The sequence below is a fragment of the Oreochromis aureus genome, linkage group 2, assembly GCF_013358895.1.
Source record: "Oreochromis aureus strain Israel breed Guangdong linkage group 2, ZZ_aureus, whole genome shotgun sequence".
Lineage (NCBI taxonomy): Eukaryota > Metazoa > Chordata > Actinopteri > Cichliformes > Cichlidae > Oreochromis > Oreochromis aureus.
This window is the reverse complement of record NC_052943.1, coordinates 21,192,252-21,209,641: the sequence shown is the minus strand read 5'-3', so window position 1 is coordinate 21,209,641 and position 17,390 is coordinate 21,192,252. Positions and strand designations below refer to the sequence as shown.

At 37.5% G+C, this 17,390-nt stretch overlaps 2 protein-coding genes and 2 long non-coding RNA genes across 6 annotated transcripts; 3 read left to right on the top strand and 1 right to left on the bottom strand.

Annotated features, from left to right (window-relative positions):
- Positions 1-352: 352 nt before the first annotated feature.
- Positions 353-2,384, top strand: LOC120432878. Its single transcript, XM_039598216.1, has 6 exons — positions 353-367; positions 462-788; positions 1,393-1,746; positions 1,872-2,009; positions 2,107-2,165; positions 2,250-2,384. Exons 2-6 carry the CDS (start codon positions 467-469, stop codon positions 2,382-2,384), a joined length of 1,008 nt encoding a protein of 335 aa, XP_039454150.1. The 5' UTR covers positions 353-367; positions 462-466.
- A 4,284-nt stretch (positions 2,385-6,668) lies between these two features.
- Positions 6,669-7,757, top strand: LOC116325048. Its single transcript, XM_039598212.1, has 3 exons — positions 6,669-6,773; positions 7,042-7,371; positions 7,486-7,757. The coding sequence occupies exons 1-3, from the start codon at positions 6,731-6,733 to the stop codon at positions 7,755-7,757; spliced, it is 645 nt and encodes a 214-aa protein (XP_039454146.1). The 5' UTR covers positions 6,669-6,730.
- A 1,619-nt stretch (positions 7,758-9,376) lies between these two features.
- Positions 9,377-12,025, top strand: LOC120443085. Its single transcript, XR_005615120.1, has 3 exons — positions 9,377-9,444; positions 10,189-10,346; positions 11,334-12,025. It is a non-coding gene; the product is annotated as an uncharacterized LOC120443085 (long non-coding RNA).
- A 2,303-nt stretch (positions 12,026-14,328) lies between these two features.
- Positions 14,329-16,643, bottom strand: LOC120443081. Of its 3 annotated transcripts, XR_005615119.1 has the most exons (8): positions 16,393-16,643; positions 16,181-16,294; positions 15,821-16,026; positions 15,584-15,706; positions 15,124-15,259; positions 14,782-14,968; positions 14,576-14,677; positions 14,329-14,433 (listed from the first exon to the last, which is right to left on the bottom strand). It is a non-coding gene; the product is annotated as an uncharacterized LOC120443081 (long non-coding RNA). The 3 variants fall into 3 exon arrangements; XR_005615117.1 differs by lacking the exons at positions 16,181-16,294; positions 16,393-16,643 and having other exon boundaries at positions 15,821-16,174; XR_005615118.1 differs by lacking the exons at positions 16,181-16,294; positions 16,393-16,643 and having other exon boundaries at positions 14,782-14,965; positions 15,821-16,174.
- Between the last annotated feature and the right edge of the window lie 747 nt (positions 16,644-17,390).

Sequence of the window (17,390 nt, the reverse complement as noted above, 5' to 3'; positions counted from 1 at the left end):
CAAAGAATATGAACTTTTAATATTCATTCAGATGTTTTCTGACTCTAAATTTTCTGTTCTCATTTCTTAGGTTTTCCAAATTTTAATTTAAAAACTTTTCAGCTATTTTCCAACTTCTTTTGTGTGAACATCAGCTTTCAAAAGTTCTGCACTTTTGTTTTCAGGTTAAAAACTCTGTATTTTCCAGCTCATTCAACATTTTTATTTTTAACTTAAAATTCAGCAATTAATTCATTTCAGTGCATACATTCAGATTCAAGCATTCACACTGCAGTTTCTTCAGAAAATGCACTTTCTAGTTTTAACTGAGGTCTGAACCAGAAAATGTTGATCATATTGTGCATAGCTCTTTTACTGACAGCTGGGCGTAAGTATGCATATGTGTTCAGTTTTCACTGTGTTTCAGTAGTTGTTACCTTTTTACGCTTGGATAAATGTAAAGGATTGACTTTATTTTTCAGAATGCATGGATGACCAAAGCTTTGTAACAAAAAATGTTCCTCTTGGAGAAGATGTGACTCTGACGTGTAGTCGCCGGTCTAACTTGTCAGGATTACTTTTTTGGATCCGAGTTGTTGCTGGAAATCTGCCTGAAGTCTTAGGGGCGACCTACACTTTTGATCATGGCACTGTTAACAAAACTCCTCGTATTACAACAAAGCAGGGAACAGGAACATTTGTTCTCCATATAATTCAAACACAGCTCAATGACACTGCCTTCTATTACTGTAAAGAAGTGATTGAACTCAAAACAACACAGTGGAATATTACTTTCCTAAGAGTCAAAGGTAAATGACACAATATTCTTCTTATTGATGCTCAACTTTTAATTTATTTTGATTAACACATTTATTAAACTACCACTCATTGTAAGGTTATACCAAAGCTGCCCTTAATTAACAGTACTTACTAATTATTACTAGTTATTACCAAAATGATTTTTCATGTTTCTCTGTTGGATAATGCACCAGTATGCACAAACATATGTTTATAATAAAATATCAATATTATACATGCATTTTTAAATGTACTGTTTTACAAAAAAGCTGAAAATATAGTAAAGTACTTTACTATATTTTGATTAAGATACCCAATCTTATTTACTTGCATTCCTGAACAGAAGTCAGCTTAAATGAGTGTATAACAACATGAATTCAGTTTGCTGAAATAACAATATAACTTTTGCTTTTAAACAAATTTGTGGCAGATTGCTAAAATATTTCTGTTAATTGTTTTCATGATGGGTGGAATAATACATTTGTTAAGAATCATCCATAAGTTTGAGGGACAGTTGGTGTCATACGTTTAGCTTAATTCATGGCTGTGAAAAATAACAATTCTTGCAGTGGTTTTAATTACCTGCAATTTTTTTTTTTTGTTATTATTTTCCAGGACCAGAACCTGACATCCCCATTGTCATTCAAGAGTTGCCATCAGCTCCGATATATCCAGGAGACTCAGTAACTCTACGGTGTTCAGTCCTCTCTGACCCGCAGAAGAATACATGTCCAGAGGATGTGTACTGGTTCAGAGCAGGAATGAATGAAACATATCCCAGTGTGATTTACGTTCATAGAAGCAGTGGTGATGAATGTGAGAGGCAGTCTGATGTTCATTCTCCTCGAAAATGTGTCTACAACTTCTCAAAGAACAAGATCAGCTCTTCTGATTCTGGAAACTACTATTGTGCTGTGGCAACATGTGGACATATCATTTTTGGGAATGGAGCAAAACTGAATATTGAAGGTAACAACGTTTTTGCAATATATACATCTTCAAATCTACAAAATGTTTCTAGTTTTCAGGAGGGACATTTAAGGAAATGTTTTCATAGCGATTAACCTTCCCTGTTTGATCCTTTTGTTTTTCAGACAACATTTGGTCATTTGTTGATTCTCAGGTGGTCAACACAGTTGTGTTTCTATTGTGTGCTGCTTTGGCAATAAGTTTGATGGTTATAGCCTTGTTGAGTTATATCATCAAGAACAAGACATATAATTGTTCGAATGGTAATTAATTTTCTCTTATATTTATCTATATTTAATTTTCAGTATATTATGAAATTCATTGCATCTGTACTTATTATTTTTGGGTAATTTATTCCAGCTGCTGCTGCCGTGGAAACACATTCTACCATGACCACAGGCAACCACCAACATCAGCAGGTAGGCTGTTTTAAAACTACATTGTTTCACTGCAACATTTATGTTTTTTTTACATTTAATCAAGTTGTCACATTATCTCAACAGGTAATTGAAGAGCCCTTAGTTTATTCTGTGCCTAATTTTACAAAGAAGAAAGTCAGACAAAATCCAAGGAGGGGTGAAAAATCTGTCGATGGACAGAGCATCTACGCAGATGTCAGAGTTTTAGGGCATGAGTAGATACATTTACAGTGAAGGTCCTAATCAATACATTTTATTTATTGATGGCCTTTAATGTGAGAGAAATTTTGTAACAGAGCGTATTTTCCCAAGAGACATGAAACAGTCAAGTATTCATTTAGGCCTAATATTTATATTAACCTATTAAGTCGATCATATATTTGGGCCTTCTTTTTGGGATTTTGTTTGTCTGTAGTTTATTGGAGTTGAAATGTCTTTTTAGTATAAAAACCACTTTTTAGAATGGGCAACTTTTTGGTATAACCAAGTATAAAATACAATAATTAATACATACAATCCTAGAAAATTTATTCTGTTCATCTGAACAGTATTCTCAGTAAGGGAAATGTTTTGTCACCTGTTCAGTCTCAGCTGACTCTAAGTTTCCCAACTTTATCAACAGTTGCATAATGACTGATACTAGTATCATTGCAATCAGTGACCATGAGAGTTTTGGATTGGTTGCAAACACAGCAGTGTAAGGTGGTGAAAGAGGTCCCCTGCTTGACTCATCGATGGTCATTCCTCTCTAAAATAAATGGCCTCTTTGACTAAATAGGGTTTTTCTTACTGAGATGCTAACTAGCAGGGATTATAATTTCCATCAGCTTTTTGGAACTTAACCTACACCACATTGCTTTATTTGTGCTATAGAACCCAATCATTGGGATAAACAAGTATTTGGCATTGTGTGTTTTGGGGTTTGACAGTCACCAAGATGTGGTATTTTGAAAAACTAAAATTTGTTTCAGCTATACAATACTTCTGACACACAAGGATAGATGACAGATGTAACTGAGGGAGAATAAATTAGTACATGAATATTTTTTTTAATTGATTTCTGTTTTCCAAAGCGGTTGCTGACCTCTGGGATAGGCAATGGTTATTGTTAGGACAGGTTATTATGCAGCTGTAGTGAATACTCCTATATGGTTGGGGAAACCTGCAGCCAGTTGAAACTAATTATTTTTTTTTTGTTAGCAGTAAATTTTATTTTGGAGATGAAAAAACTGTTTATTTAGATTTATAGAACTGATTATTTATGTTATTAACAATAGAACAATTTTATTTATGCTTGAGCTCAGTTGGCAAGTGTTTTTTTTTCTTAATTTGGTGATTTTTTTTTAAAGCAATAATAATGAAATAATCTTTTGTTGCTGTTGTTTGCATTTATCAAAATACGTTTTTATTATTACCTTAAACCTGGCACAAAAAAATTATGTAATGAATTACCTAAGGGCTATTGCAGAGGTTCCCAAAGTGTGGGGAGCCATTGCAGGGGGGGGCGCGGTATGAAAAGAAAAAAAAAAAAAAAGAAAGAGCGCTTGGACACTGTGGACAGGTTTTTGACGGGGCTCCCACATAAACGCAAAGCAGGAGATGAAGCATCGCCAAATATGTTTCCAAACCAACTTCCTTCCAAGCCAAAGAAAATATGGTGAAGCATATCTTCCCTTTGGCTTCACCTGCACAAGTGCCAAAGTAGGTCTCCCCTGCAAAATTAGTTTCCCTGTGTCGGGAGCACGCGCTGGGCTCTCCAAATCACGGACAAACAGTATCCCACATTCTTGATTTTTAGTTCACAAACACTTCTTGTAATGACTAACTACTCCTGACATTTTGGACATGTTAGCTCTTTATGCAGTAAAGTTACAGTGGGATACAAATAATATCAGGCTGATCCTGCCGTAATTTGTTCCCCCTGTTCAAATCACGGACAAACAGTATCTCACTGCTGTTTATGTGTTTAAACCCATTTTGCACAGAGAGGCATTTTTTGAAAAATGTATTGATAGCAATGTTGAATATTATTACACAGGAAAAAAAACAACTACACCTAAAATAATTACACCATGACGCCTCTGCCTTTTTAAATGGAGGGACAGTAACTGCGTGTGTATGTAAGCGTGTAAAACCTGAAGATAGTCAGATTAACAGTAACAGTATTTTGTCTCTATCTGCCATTCTGCAATTCATCTCATGTAAACAATAACGTGGCGCACAGCGTGACGTGAGAAGAGGCACATACCTTTGACGTTGCGTGATGAACTCTGTAATCCTCGTCCACACGTAAACGCAAAAAAGGAGTTTTAAATAATCTCCGTTTTCGGTGAATCGCAACGCCGTTTGCGTGTTGACGAAAAGCCCAAACGCATAGAAACAGCTGAGTTTTCAAAAATACCCGTGTAGGTGTGGACGCAGCGTAAAAGAGTTAGTAGTATATTTTATCACCTGTTATTTATTGCCGTTTACTTGTATTTGCTTAGTTGTTTACTAAATGTTTGAGGTGTGAAATAAACCGGAATGGCGTTTGTAAACAAAATATGGGTGTGTCTGTTTGGAGGATGTGTTCGTGCGGGGTGGTGGGGGGGCGCGAACATTTTTCTTGTAAAAAAGGGGGGCCTGGCAAAAAAAGTTTGGGAACCACTGGGCTACTGAATTGTGTTTATCCTGTGTGGGTTTTTTTGTTAAGCTTTTGAGAATGTTTTAATAAATTCTTTCTTTAGTTCACTAATTTTGTCTCTATGACTCCTTATTAACATCTCTTGTCAATTTGCTAGTTATGCTATAGTCACACTACAAAACTGTAGAATGACCAAAATTACTGTGGCCGCCATGTGCAATTAACTTGAAGTCTAATTGCCTTTGAAATGGTTGCTTCAAAGATGAGTTCCAGGTCTGCCAGCACGTGTAGCCAGCTGCTATCTTCAAAGGGATTTGTTATATCAAGATGGAGATAACATAGCAATAAGATGGGATCAGCTTGGTATCAGTTTGCTGTATTCAGAAGTATCTGCATTCAGAAGATGGACATAATCATTATGACATCACTCACTGGTTTATCAAATCTTGTTCTGAAGCTTTACCTTCAATTTTGACAGTTAGTATTTTCTTGTTTTGTTCTGAAGCTTTAACTTCAATTTTGACTGTTAGTATTTTCTTGTTTTTGATTTCCAGCTGTTAATCTGACTGAGAAAGTGAGGGACACGACACAATAAACTATAATAAGCAACGTGCCAATCACAAGACAGCCCCGCTCTAAAGCACAATGACTTACTGTTCAACATTATTCTGAAGTGGAACATAATTTAAAATAAATGATAAACAGGCTGTTCTGGTTGCCATACACTTATATAGATATTTCTATTCCTTTTTTTTCTCCATTCCTCCCCTCACATACAACCAGTCATGGAAGATGGATGCCCCACACTAAGCATGGTTCTGCTGAAAGTTTCATCTCGTTAAAAGGGAGATTTTCTCTAGCATTGCCACCAAGTGCTTGCTCATAGGTGATTGTCTGATCGTTGGTGTTTTCTCTGTATTACTGTCGGGTCTTTATTGTAAAGCAACTTGAGGCAACTGTTGTGATTTGACACTATGTTAATAGAACTGAATAGAAATTGAACTGCTGTGAGGCAGACTTCCTTCAGTAAGAAAACCGTAAGAAAAAAAAATTGTATTCTTCAGCATTAACACTTGTGGATTGGAGAAAGCTGTTAAACTATAGTCCTCTAAACAAGTGATACAGAGACTGTAAAGTTTCGGTTTACTTACAGATGCTGTATGTGTTAAGAATGCACATTTGGTTCAACCACAGGACTAACAGTGGAGAACGCATGCAAGTTTTTTCATAAAAGGCTACTATGATCAGTACATGGGTGGGTATTTCCCTATTTCTCAGGAAATCAAAAATGAAAATCAAATGTGATACAAGTTAAAAAGAGTAACCAAACTTTACAGAACAATTGTGCAAAACCCATTGCTCCAGGAAAAAAAAGATGCACTGATTTACAGTTACAAATAATGTATATGTGTATAAAAAAATAAATACCTTAATACCCTTTATTGATTTTCATCAAATGCAACAAGCAAGTCATTTTAGAGCTGATATTTGAAAACAGATAATGCAGCAAATGACCTCTACCTTTCGAACAGAAGCATTATTTAAATTGTGAATGTGAGCATACTGAGCCTTTAGCCTTATAACTGCAACAAATTCATTACTTTATTTATCTGTAAATTTCTGCAGGATCACAACTCCCCAGAACTGTTGACTGGATATTTTAGCTGTCACCTCAGCTTTTTCACTTCAGCTATATTCTCTGTTTACATAATTATTATATTATGCCATATATGTTTATGAGCATATTAGATTATTAAAATATTTTTGCTGAAGGTTGACCTTTTTGAGCAAACCACAAAAACCTCCAAAGGCATGTTACACAATGCAGGAAATGAACTTCTGAAAGCAGCTACCAAGTGGCTTCTTTTGACAGTCGGGACTATCACATCAATCTTGCATCACTCACTTAAAAACCAAAGCCCACATCACAAAAAGCATCAAGATGTTGTATTTATGGATTATACTGATTCTGCTTCATCAAGGATGTAAGTGCAATCTACCGATGTCCCATTTTAGCGTTTTGTAGAGGTTTTACTCAATTGTCATTTTTTGTAGTAAAATAATTCAATTTGCCTTCCAATTGCAAGTAATGCACTTATGCTTTACCTGTGGATATGCTGTTTCATGAGACTGATGATGTGTATGCATGTACAGATTTTTTTTTCTTCTATTTTTCTTTCCTAAATCTACAATATTATGATTCTTATCTAATTGCATTTATATAATCTACATATCTGTTGTGCTTTCCCTCAGCTGCTCTACTCTCAGTGACCGAATGTCAACTTGGTAACTCAGTGACCTTCACATGTTGGTTCCCTGATTTGGAGTATAGTAACACACGAGTCAAGTGGTACAAACAGAACATTGGTGGTAGCCTTAAACTAATTACAACGCTGATGAAAGCTACTGAAAAGCCAACATTTGAACGAGGCTTTTCTCAGTCACGATTTGATGCAAACAGCACACAAGTAATGAGCATGCTGACCATTTTTTCAACTGTCCGAGAAGATGAAGCACTCTATCATTGTGCAGCCTCTACCTGGAGTAAAGATCATTGGAATTCAACCTACTTGTCTCTGAGTGGTAATGATGTCTTTTCATTGTTTTTGTTTTTTTTTAACCTTCTTTAGAGTTTTTTATACACTTTCACCCTTTGCAGCCCTTTTTTAAGTTCCATGTTATTATAATTTTTTATAGAAAACACTCAGTCAAACTACACTGTTGTTCAGTTGCCGGCAGGAACTGATCCAGTTCAGCCAGGAGACTCAGTGACTCTCCAGTGTTCGGTCATCTCTAGTTCTGGCAACAGTTCTTGTCCTGATGAACCAACACGTTCTCACTCCCAACTCGTCAAATGTGTGACGCATGGTCAGGCTCCCTCTGCTTCACTTATCAACGTGCAGGGTACCCCCGTCGCGTCGAGAATTGACGTGCAGGGTCCTCTCATTGAATACTATAGAGATCCCTAAACGTTGTTTATTGACGACAAGAGATTGCCGCGGAAGAGCCTGTTGTCCTTATATTTATACATTTCCGAAATCACATTGTAGTGACGTGTACTGAACACAATATATTATATAATGTAAACAACTACCTGAGAAACATCAGATACAGCAGATAAATTAATTATAGGCTATTACTTTTGTATCGTTTATTGCATTTATGGAGGGAGAGGTGTATGCTGGGTAATGGCACAGCTAGCGACCGGGTGACTTTATTCACCCGCTTCGGCTCTTATCAGTCCATACAATGGGCGTTATTAGCAGAAATCAGTCCCATAGATATGGGCCATCCACCTGCTAGATTGTTCAGAAGGTTGTTATCATCCATCCAGATGGAGGATCAGTAACAGGAGCGTGGAAGACTCCAGAATCCACTCTGGCTGGAATCCGGTGGATACAGCAGTGTTTACAGGTAAGACCATTTAACCGGACAGCATTTATAGAATGACTATTAAAAGTCAGCGAGTGTCAATAATGTTAATGTGGTTATGTTAGTAATACACCGAGTGCTAATATAACAGCTTTAAGATGCATTTGTAGATATTATTACGTGTTTTACCGTCTTTATGGTGCTAGCTTAAAGTTACGGTGTAAACGTTAGCTTATATTGTAGTAAAGCTGTTACTGTTTAAACGATGTTAGGACAGAAATGTTAGCTTCTGTCATGACTGATGAAGTTACTAGTTAATAAAGTTTCCAGTAAAGTGATTAATCGCAGCCACAGATTAACAGTAAATATCCCGATTAGCTTCAATGCATCTGTAATAAATATGTGCAAGTTTCAGTGCTTCGTTTAAACTGTATGATACTTATACTGACCCAGGGTCAGTGTAAAATACAATCCTAGCTGTGTGAACAAAGCCTGGCTCCTTTAATCCTGCATGACAAACCTCAGGATGCAGGTTATTATTACTCTTTCCTGCTGGCACACCTGTCACACCTGAGAGTCAGCTAGAAACTTACAGTGACCTGGACATCATGCAAAGACTGCCAGACTCTGTAATACTGTAAATGATCAGTGACTCAGGTTAACACTAAACTTTAAACAGTACCTCTGTGTCTCTGTGTGTGCTGAACATCTAGAATCAGGATTTCATTCAGGCTGCATTGACTGTGGGACTTTTCTCTGTTAAAAACAGGTTGAAGATTAAAATTTAGCGTTATGGCTGCTGGTGGTGTGTAAAGCTTCTACTCAGCTGTATTTTTGTTACTAATTTATGTTTGTTGTTGTTTAACACAGATTTCAGAAGAGCAAATATGAGCACTGTTGCTTAATCCTTAATAGTTTAAAGCAGGACTGGATTGGAAATAAAAAAAAATCCAGATTCTTCTTCCACAGAAGTTTCATTTGTCAGTGTGGGACTGCTGAGTCACCTGAAGAACTCATTTCATTCTCCATGATGTTCATTTACAGAAATGTTTAACAGGAACTGATTCCTCCCAAAGGGTGAACTAGTGTGTTTCCATAATGATATGTTTTTCATATCTCGTTATGAATGTACTTCTTAAATGAAGGCAAGTGTTTGTCCTTTTTGTTCCTCAGGTACAGCACGTGATATTAAGGGCAGGCAGTCATCACTGGGGAAGACAAGAAGCAGACGTACTTCCAAGAGGGAGCTGCAGTGAGGACACAGCCTGGTCACTGAGGTCAGAGGTCAGAATCTGAAACAGCTCAGGTTTATATTCTAGGGGTTATAAAAAATTCTAAATGTATTTATAAAGAAACCTTTAAATAATATTTTAAATAATAATCATAATTATGATTATTATTAGAAATATCAAACATTTAAGTGGATTTTCTGTCACACGTATTGTGTTAGCCCTGCGATAAACTGGCAGCCTGTCCTGTCTTTGTCCTGTATCAGCTGGGATAGGCTTCATCCTCCCGTGACCTTGAATTGGATACATTGTATTCCAATTATGTAATCTCATTATTTACAAACTCAAGGTATCCAATCAAAATATAAGCATTAATGGTAAAAATGGGAAAGCAGAAATAAGTGTGACATGAATGTAAATGTGTTAGCTGACATAGAGGACAGCTACATGTAGTCTGAAAAACCTTTGTTGTCAAGTTTGCATGTCCATCAGCACGAGACATTCTTACATAGAAGAGACTGTTAAAGTCTCTAACTCAGTGAAGCATTATTGGTCCAGTCTGTTTGGATAAATATAGTAAGCTGATGTATGTGCATTTATTGACACATTTTCTTAAGTGCTTATCCAGTTCAGGATCACAGTGGAGCTGCAGCTGGATATGTTCAGTAAAGAAACCTTACAAAAGTTAACATAAACCTGCATCTCTGTACGTTGTTGTCCACAGGATGAGAAAATCAAACTGGAAGACTGTGGAACATGTTAATAAATGTTTGTGTGTTTATGCCTGTGTCTTTCACAGGAGGCACTGAAAGGTTTCCCTAATAGTTCCTGGTGAATCAAAGCAGAACCATAAAGGTTGCTGGACTGCATGATGGCCTTACCCCTGAGCAGTCATCCTGTTAAAGGAGGAACCAGTTAGAAGCTGTTTTCAAAGTAGCTGAGCAGATTTTATCTCAAGTAAGTGATTAACTGTTTGTTCATTTGTTCTGCCACTTAAAGAACATTTAAGGACGTCTTTTGAGTGTTTAGTTGAATTAATTCTACTGGCTCTCATGGTCATTTGTGATTATGGACATATTTTTCATGTTTTCAACCATTTAGTAAATTCTATCTATTTAGTAATATCTGTCAGCTATAAAATATAATATAAATATAAAAATGTCTAAATATCTCCTGCCCTTTATATTTTAATGATGTAAGACCAGATGTCTGTTATCGTGTTACATTAGCATTCCTCACATATGAATGAGATGCTGTACAGTACAATCCTACTGACACAGCAGAGGGATAACGACGGCTATTCAACATCGTTGCACGACACATTCGAGCTGCATGATGCAGATAAAGTGACTAAATCATCTTTTTGTGGTTTATTGTCTTATGTGTCCCAGATCATTTTTAATCATCTAGTCCTGGCAGACCCACCCCTTCCTCCCAAGTTAACTGCAACCCAAAAGAACTAGTGGGGCTATTTACACACTCACAACCAGTGTGGGGTAAAAAGAGCCACTAAAAACCTGTCAGCCTGCACAGCTACAGATGTGCTAAAAGCTATAAGACTTAGAAGCTGTGCTTATGGAGAAACTTTCTAAGCCTAACAGGGGACGGGTACTCCTGCCCAAATAACATGATATAACCCCACATACAGCCCAGCCATAAAATGAACCAAGTCATTTGGTTAAAGACAGCATGGGACCAAATGCATGTAACCAGCCTACACCAACCTGACATTTCTTCCTCCTGAATTAAATGAATGAATGGATGAAAGTTAAATGACTACAAACCTAAAGCCACTAGTTCCCACACTGGAGTTCCCCGACACTGTGTTAACTGTACTGAGCTTGTATCAACAGTTGCAGCAGGCTAAGCTACCTGAGAGACTGCATTGAACGATTGTTTCTATCTTAATGGTTTCAGCTCAGATGTTCTGCTTTTTCCTTTCAGTAGATCAAAGCAGCTCGTGCTCTTTCTGCTTCCATTTTGATGGCAAGAAGAAGAAGAAGAAGACTTCAGCGAAGTGGCGTTCATGGCCTCAGTGAACAGTCATGGTCACACACTGCATGTGGTTTTAAAAGCAACATGTCTGTTCACCACAACAATGGAGATGTGTAATATTAGTGCAGCTACGGTTTGTTCTTGAACATCAGTTCTGTTTTCTACTTTGACCACTTAGACCAAAAAAAGTGTTGTTTTCAGATTCTTTCTTTTTAAATCTATAAAGCACCTGTTCATTTTTTATTACAATTAGTTTCACATAAATGTTAGTGTTTCCTTTATGATCTTTTAATGCTTACACTACACTGTACACGTCTACATTAGAGACATTTCTGTTACCTATGTATGAGACTGGGCTGCTTGACTACGATTTGGAAATGGATGCAAAATCACACGGATCGTGCTATTGTTTGTTTTTTAATATGATGGACTGAACACAGGAGGTATCTGACTAAGCAAAGATTAGTCTGATCCCATTTCTACCTGTCTCTGCTGTTTCAACTGTAACTGTCAGGATATATATTTATTCCAGCTCTCATAGGGCAAAGGAATGACTCAGACTTGTCAAATGTTCTTTGATTTGATACACAATATGAAGTTCACAATTTTCTTACAATTAAAACTATAATGACAAACATGAACAGCTGTGCTTATTTCTGAGACATGATTTTTTTGAATGTGTTCATATTTAACAGTGTACATTTGTATACTGAAACTGTAATGGTGAACCTGAGGTGATGGTCAGCAGAAGGCAAATATATATAAATATAAAACAGTATTGAAGTAATGTCTTTACCCTGTGCAGCGTGTGGACGCTGTGCACACAATCACCTTATTCACTGTAGTAAACGTGCACCGCTAGCTCACGTGACTGACTGTCTCCATGGTTACATCGTATATTAGCTATGTAAACAGCTTCCAAAGATACCGCCATAGCTCTCTGCAGCTGTAACACTTTCACACTTTACAAATCATTTCACGTTTTTGATAGTTATGAATAAAGAATGTGTTTTAAAGACATGCTAGGCTGTTGCTATGGTGGTTGCTGTGGACTAGGGTGGACCGCGTCCGATTCCTGTTATTAGCTGTCCGCCGTAGGAAGGCTGCGTTCCGTTTAGAAGTAGCGCCAGTCTGCCGTAACTCGAACTCAAACCCCGCTTTGTTCTGTAATTAAAGGGCTTTTACAGCCGTTCATGACACGCACGCACACACACATAAAGCACTTTGCCTCACCATGAGAATGCAACTTTACTAAAACCTTTAAAGTATCTGATATAGGATAGAAAAATGAAGCAACCAGAGATTTAATGATGAAGACTCTGGGTTCTGTAGTTCACGTTTTACAGTCCTGAATGACTCTTTGCATATAATTTAGTGAAGAGGAGTTTAGAATGCACTTTACATTTAGACTGTTGCTGTTTAATTTTTTACATTGTTACCATGTCATGAATAAGGTTCACCTGCTGGGGGTTTGATGGGTCAGCTGGACAATACAGTCAAAGACAGACTTCACCCATCATATGCAAGAATCCTAGTTGGATTTTTGTTTTCACTCATATTTTAGAACCAAATATTGAAAACAATTCTGACAGACTGGATACCTGGTCAGGGTGTACATTACCTTGTACTCAAGCATCCCAGGACAGAGCCCTGCCCCACCATGAGCCTGGGTGGATACGTGGTTATAATATAAAATGACTGATACTGAATATGAATATTTCATGAAAATCAAATTATAATATGAATTCCTAGGTGTTTGTTATATCCAGCAAGAGTAATATTGATTACATATGTCTGAATTGTTAACCCTAACCCTAGCTCAACAGACCACAATGCCCTGGACTGTCACTATTATTACATGCTGTGAACATAAGTAGCTTTGATCACAGTTTATGTTGTAAAAGGAATATTGAAAAAAAGATCAACATTGTGATATTATTTCTTCCAAACTGACCAGAAACATGCTTGTCAGACTCTCACAGCAAAGGATCAGACTCACTGTGCATGATGGCTCAGGCCAATAATGTTTGTTAGATTGTCAGTTGTTTAGTGCTTCTGTACAGTTATGGTCACCATCTCTATTTCAGTATAATTAATATGCAGAAAACACTAAAAGTTGATTGTCTTCCAATATTCTAACATAATTAAAAAAACTTTGACTTTGTAAGTACATATTGTTACAGTCCTAATGCCAATATGATTCTTCATAACGCCTGCTTTGAAATACTGAACTTTAAAATTGACCTGATGAAAGATAATTTACAGTGGCAGTCTGTCAGGATAATTCTGACTATAAGATCACTGTATTAATCTGAATCCTTCTGAAATGTGCTGTGAGTGAATGCTGATGCAACTCACTGTGGGAAAGCTGTTAATAAAATGAATCTGTGACACATGCAACACATTCACAGAGAAAGAGGACACAAAGGGAGGACACGCAGAGGCTGTGTTAAAGTCAGAAATCAAATCTTTAGTCAAAAACAGGCGGTGGTTACAAGACAAGCAGTCCATTAAACAGTCTACAGGGTCAAACATGCAGAGAATTCAAACAGCAGTAAAAAAATAACTGGACACTGAAAAACTTAAAGCAATGTGTGACGCAATAAAAGGAAGCAGCGCAGTATATTCACTGAATTATCATCAATTACAAAAGAGAAAAACGACGATTTCTAAGGATTATTTGCTTAATTGCAGGTAGAGTGTGGCTGGTAATGATGGAAACATACAGAATGTAAACTGTGTGAGTTTGGTGAACTTTGTTAGTAACAAATGAGGTAAAAAACAAAACAAAACAAAACAGACAAAACACAGAAAGAGGCTCTCAGTATTCATTAATAATTAGAAAGCATCTAAACATTCTGGTCATGGATTTTACAGTTTTAGTTCCGCTTCGCTGTCATTATTATAATCATCATGATCAATGGCGAGGTCCTGAGGTGGGCGGGCTGTCTCTGGTGATGAAACCATGAAGTTACAGCGTCTGGCACGTGTTGGTGAAACATCCCAGTACACTGGTTTAGTCTCCTCTCCAGCTGTTTGACATTTGACACTTCAATATTAAGGGGAAGAAGAAGAAACAGTGTTAGGTCAGGTGACCACATGGTTTCTAAAATAACTGACAGGAAGTAACCAGGCCGTTAGAAATGGATGGCATGTGTTTAGAGTTACTGTAGTTAGGTAACTCTACTTACCAAAAGCAAAGCTGCTGAATGTTGCAGGAACATGCTCATGTGTGGTGGTCATTCAGTACTGCTCCGGCAGGTTAGACAGTCCAATAGTGATATCCTGCCCATCTGAGAGTTTGAAAACACACATGCAAAGATTTAATTGTATTACAGTCAAAGTGGGATGTTCGATTTTGTCCTTTAAAAATGTTTGTGTATTTGAAAGCACTAACATTTTATGATGACTCGGATCGTCTCTCTCTAGTGTCTCCTTTAAAGGGGAGACAAGTGTATCCACTGATCCACGTCACTTTACCTGGATGATGACTCCTCTCTCCCTCACCCAGAAACTGGAGATTTACTTACATCATTACAAAAACATCAAAAACTTCTCCCTTTGATTCCATTCCTCCATTCCTGCTGAACATCAGGCAACAAATATCTCAATAAATCACAGTGAAATGTAAAGCACATATTTTCTCTGCTTTGTCTAACCTCTGCAGAGCTTCTGTCAAGAAAAACAAATCTGTAAGCATAAAACAAATATACATTTCATAACACGTCACTGGACAAACCTCGGTCAGTTGATTTCCTCTGTGCAGTGCAGACGAGCATCAGTCAGCAAGTCAAGGTGGTGAGAAGGACTCGTGCCCTTTGTGACTCTGCTAGTTCTTCTGAGGAAACACCACCGTCTCTCCACACCATCACCATCTGTGAGCATAGATCAGTAGCATAGATCAGAATACATATATATATATATATATATATATATATATATATATATATATATATATATATATATATATATATACACACATACATATATATATATTTGCATTTAACAATTGCAACTGAAAGAAATTAAATATTGAACAAAAAATATATTGTCACATTCTGCATTCTCAAATACAAATTTCACAAAGTAAATTTTTAATTAACAGAAAAATATGAATTACAAAAAATAATTGTATATTATTAAAATATTATGCAACTGTGACCAAAGTCAGAATCATCATTACAGTACTGTGGACTTACTGCTTGTATAATAGTGATAAACTTCAGGGGAGATCATGATGACAGAAAACTGTAAACAACACTCTGAAGTCAAGCTGCTTTTCTTGTTTCTGTGACCTCAGCACGCTGACAGACCTGAAGTTGCTAAAGATTTTAAAAGTGATAATTACAGGAAGAAACTTCTCTTTTCATCGCTTTAATCAAACATTTGATGCCTCAGCTGTCTCAGTCCTAAAGCATTCTGCAACTACAACTAACCTGAGGAGGCTTGGATTTGGCAGCAGGTGCCCCTGTACATCCTTCTCAGCAGCACACATGTGGGTACAATTTAATCACACTTCTTCCTGAGCTTTGCTTCATCACAAGACTAAAGGTGGCATCCCATGTCACAGTCTTATCATCATCCAATTGGAGAAGAAACATTTACAGGCCTCCTGGTTTTGTTTTCTGATCCTGCAAAAAGACTGAGGACAACAAAGCCCAGAGAACACGAGATACACAACATCCAACATTCAGACTCAACAGCCTCCATAAATGAAGAGCACCAGGTTGGTCCAGTTATACTAGATATGAGCATGCTTCACATTACTGTGTATGAATAATAATCAAGAGACAAACTTTGAAGATGCAGAGCATGGTGTCCCATCATCAGACTGCAAACAAATATCCACCAGGCCTCTTTGTTGGCAGAGGTGATGATTCTCCCATCAGGGATCAGTAGAGTGTATTAACCTGTGGTATAAGCAGCAGTCACTGAAATATTACTGTTTCAGATAAGAAATCTAGCACATAAAAGCCAGGGTGGGAGGGATCTCTGCAAACTGACTTACCTCTGCAAGTGTGAGGCTGTTCCTCCAGCCTCAACAAAAATCTGACTCTCCAGTCACAGACAAACAAAAAAACTCCAGCTGGGAGATAGAAAACGCTCTCTGGGTCTTGCTGGATGTTGCTGGTCAGAGTCCACACATTAGCAGAGTGCTTCTTGGTCCCACTGACCCATGTGGACAGTGACTGTGGAGAACTGTTCTGGAAAACAGAAAAGAGAATTAAAATGACAAAAAGCCAAACAGGATTTCCACAAAGACTCTCTTGGAATCAGCAATCAGAAAATCATTGGTTCATATTACAATTAAATACAGGGAGTGCAGAATTATTAGGCAAATGAGTATTTTGTCCACATCATCCTCTTCATGCACGTTGTCTTACTCCAAGCTGTATAGGCTCGAAAGCCTACTACCAATTAAGCATATTAGGTGATGTGCATCTCTGTAATGAGAAGGGGTGTGGTCTAATGACATCAACACCCTATATCAGGTGTGCATAATTATTGGGCAACTTCCTTTCCTTTGGCAAAATGGGTCAAAAGAAGGACTTGACAGGCTCAGAAAAGTCAAAAATAGTGAGATATCTTGCAGAGGGATGCAGCAGTCTTAAAATTGCAAAGCTTCTGAAGCGTGATCATCGAACAATCAAGCGCTTCATTCAAAATAGTCAACAGGGTCGCAAGAAGCGTGTGGAAAAACCAAGGCGCAAAATAACTGCCCATGAACTGAGAGAAAAGTCAAGCGTGCAGCTGCCAAGATGCCACTTGCCACCAGTTTGGCCATATTTCAGAGCTGCAACATCACTGGAGTGCCCAAAAGCACAAGGTGTGCAATACTCAGACATGGCCGAGGTAAGAAAGGCTGAAAGACGACCACCACTGAACAAGACACAAGCTGAAACGTCAAGACTGGGCCAAGAAATATCTCAAGACTGATTTTTCTAAGGTTTTATGGACTGATGAAATGAGAGTGAGTCTTGATGGGCCAGATGGATGGGCCCGTGG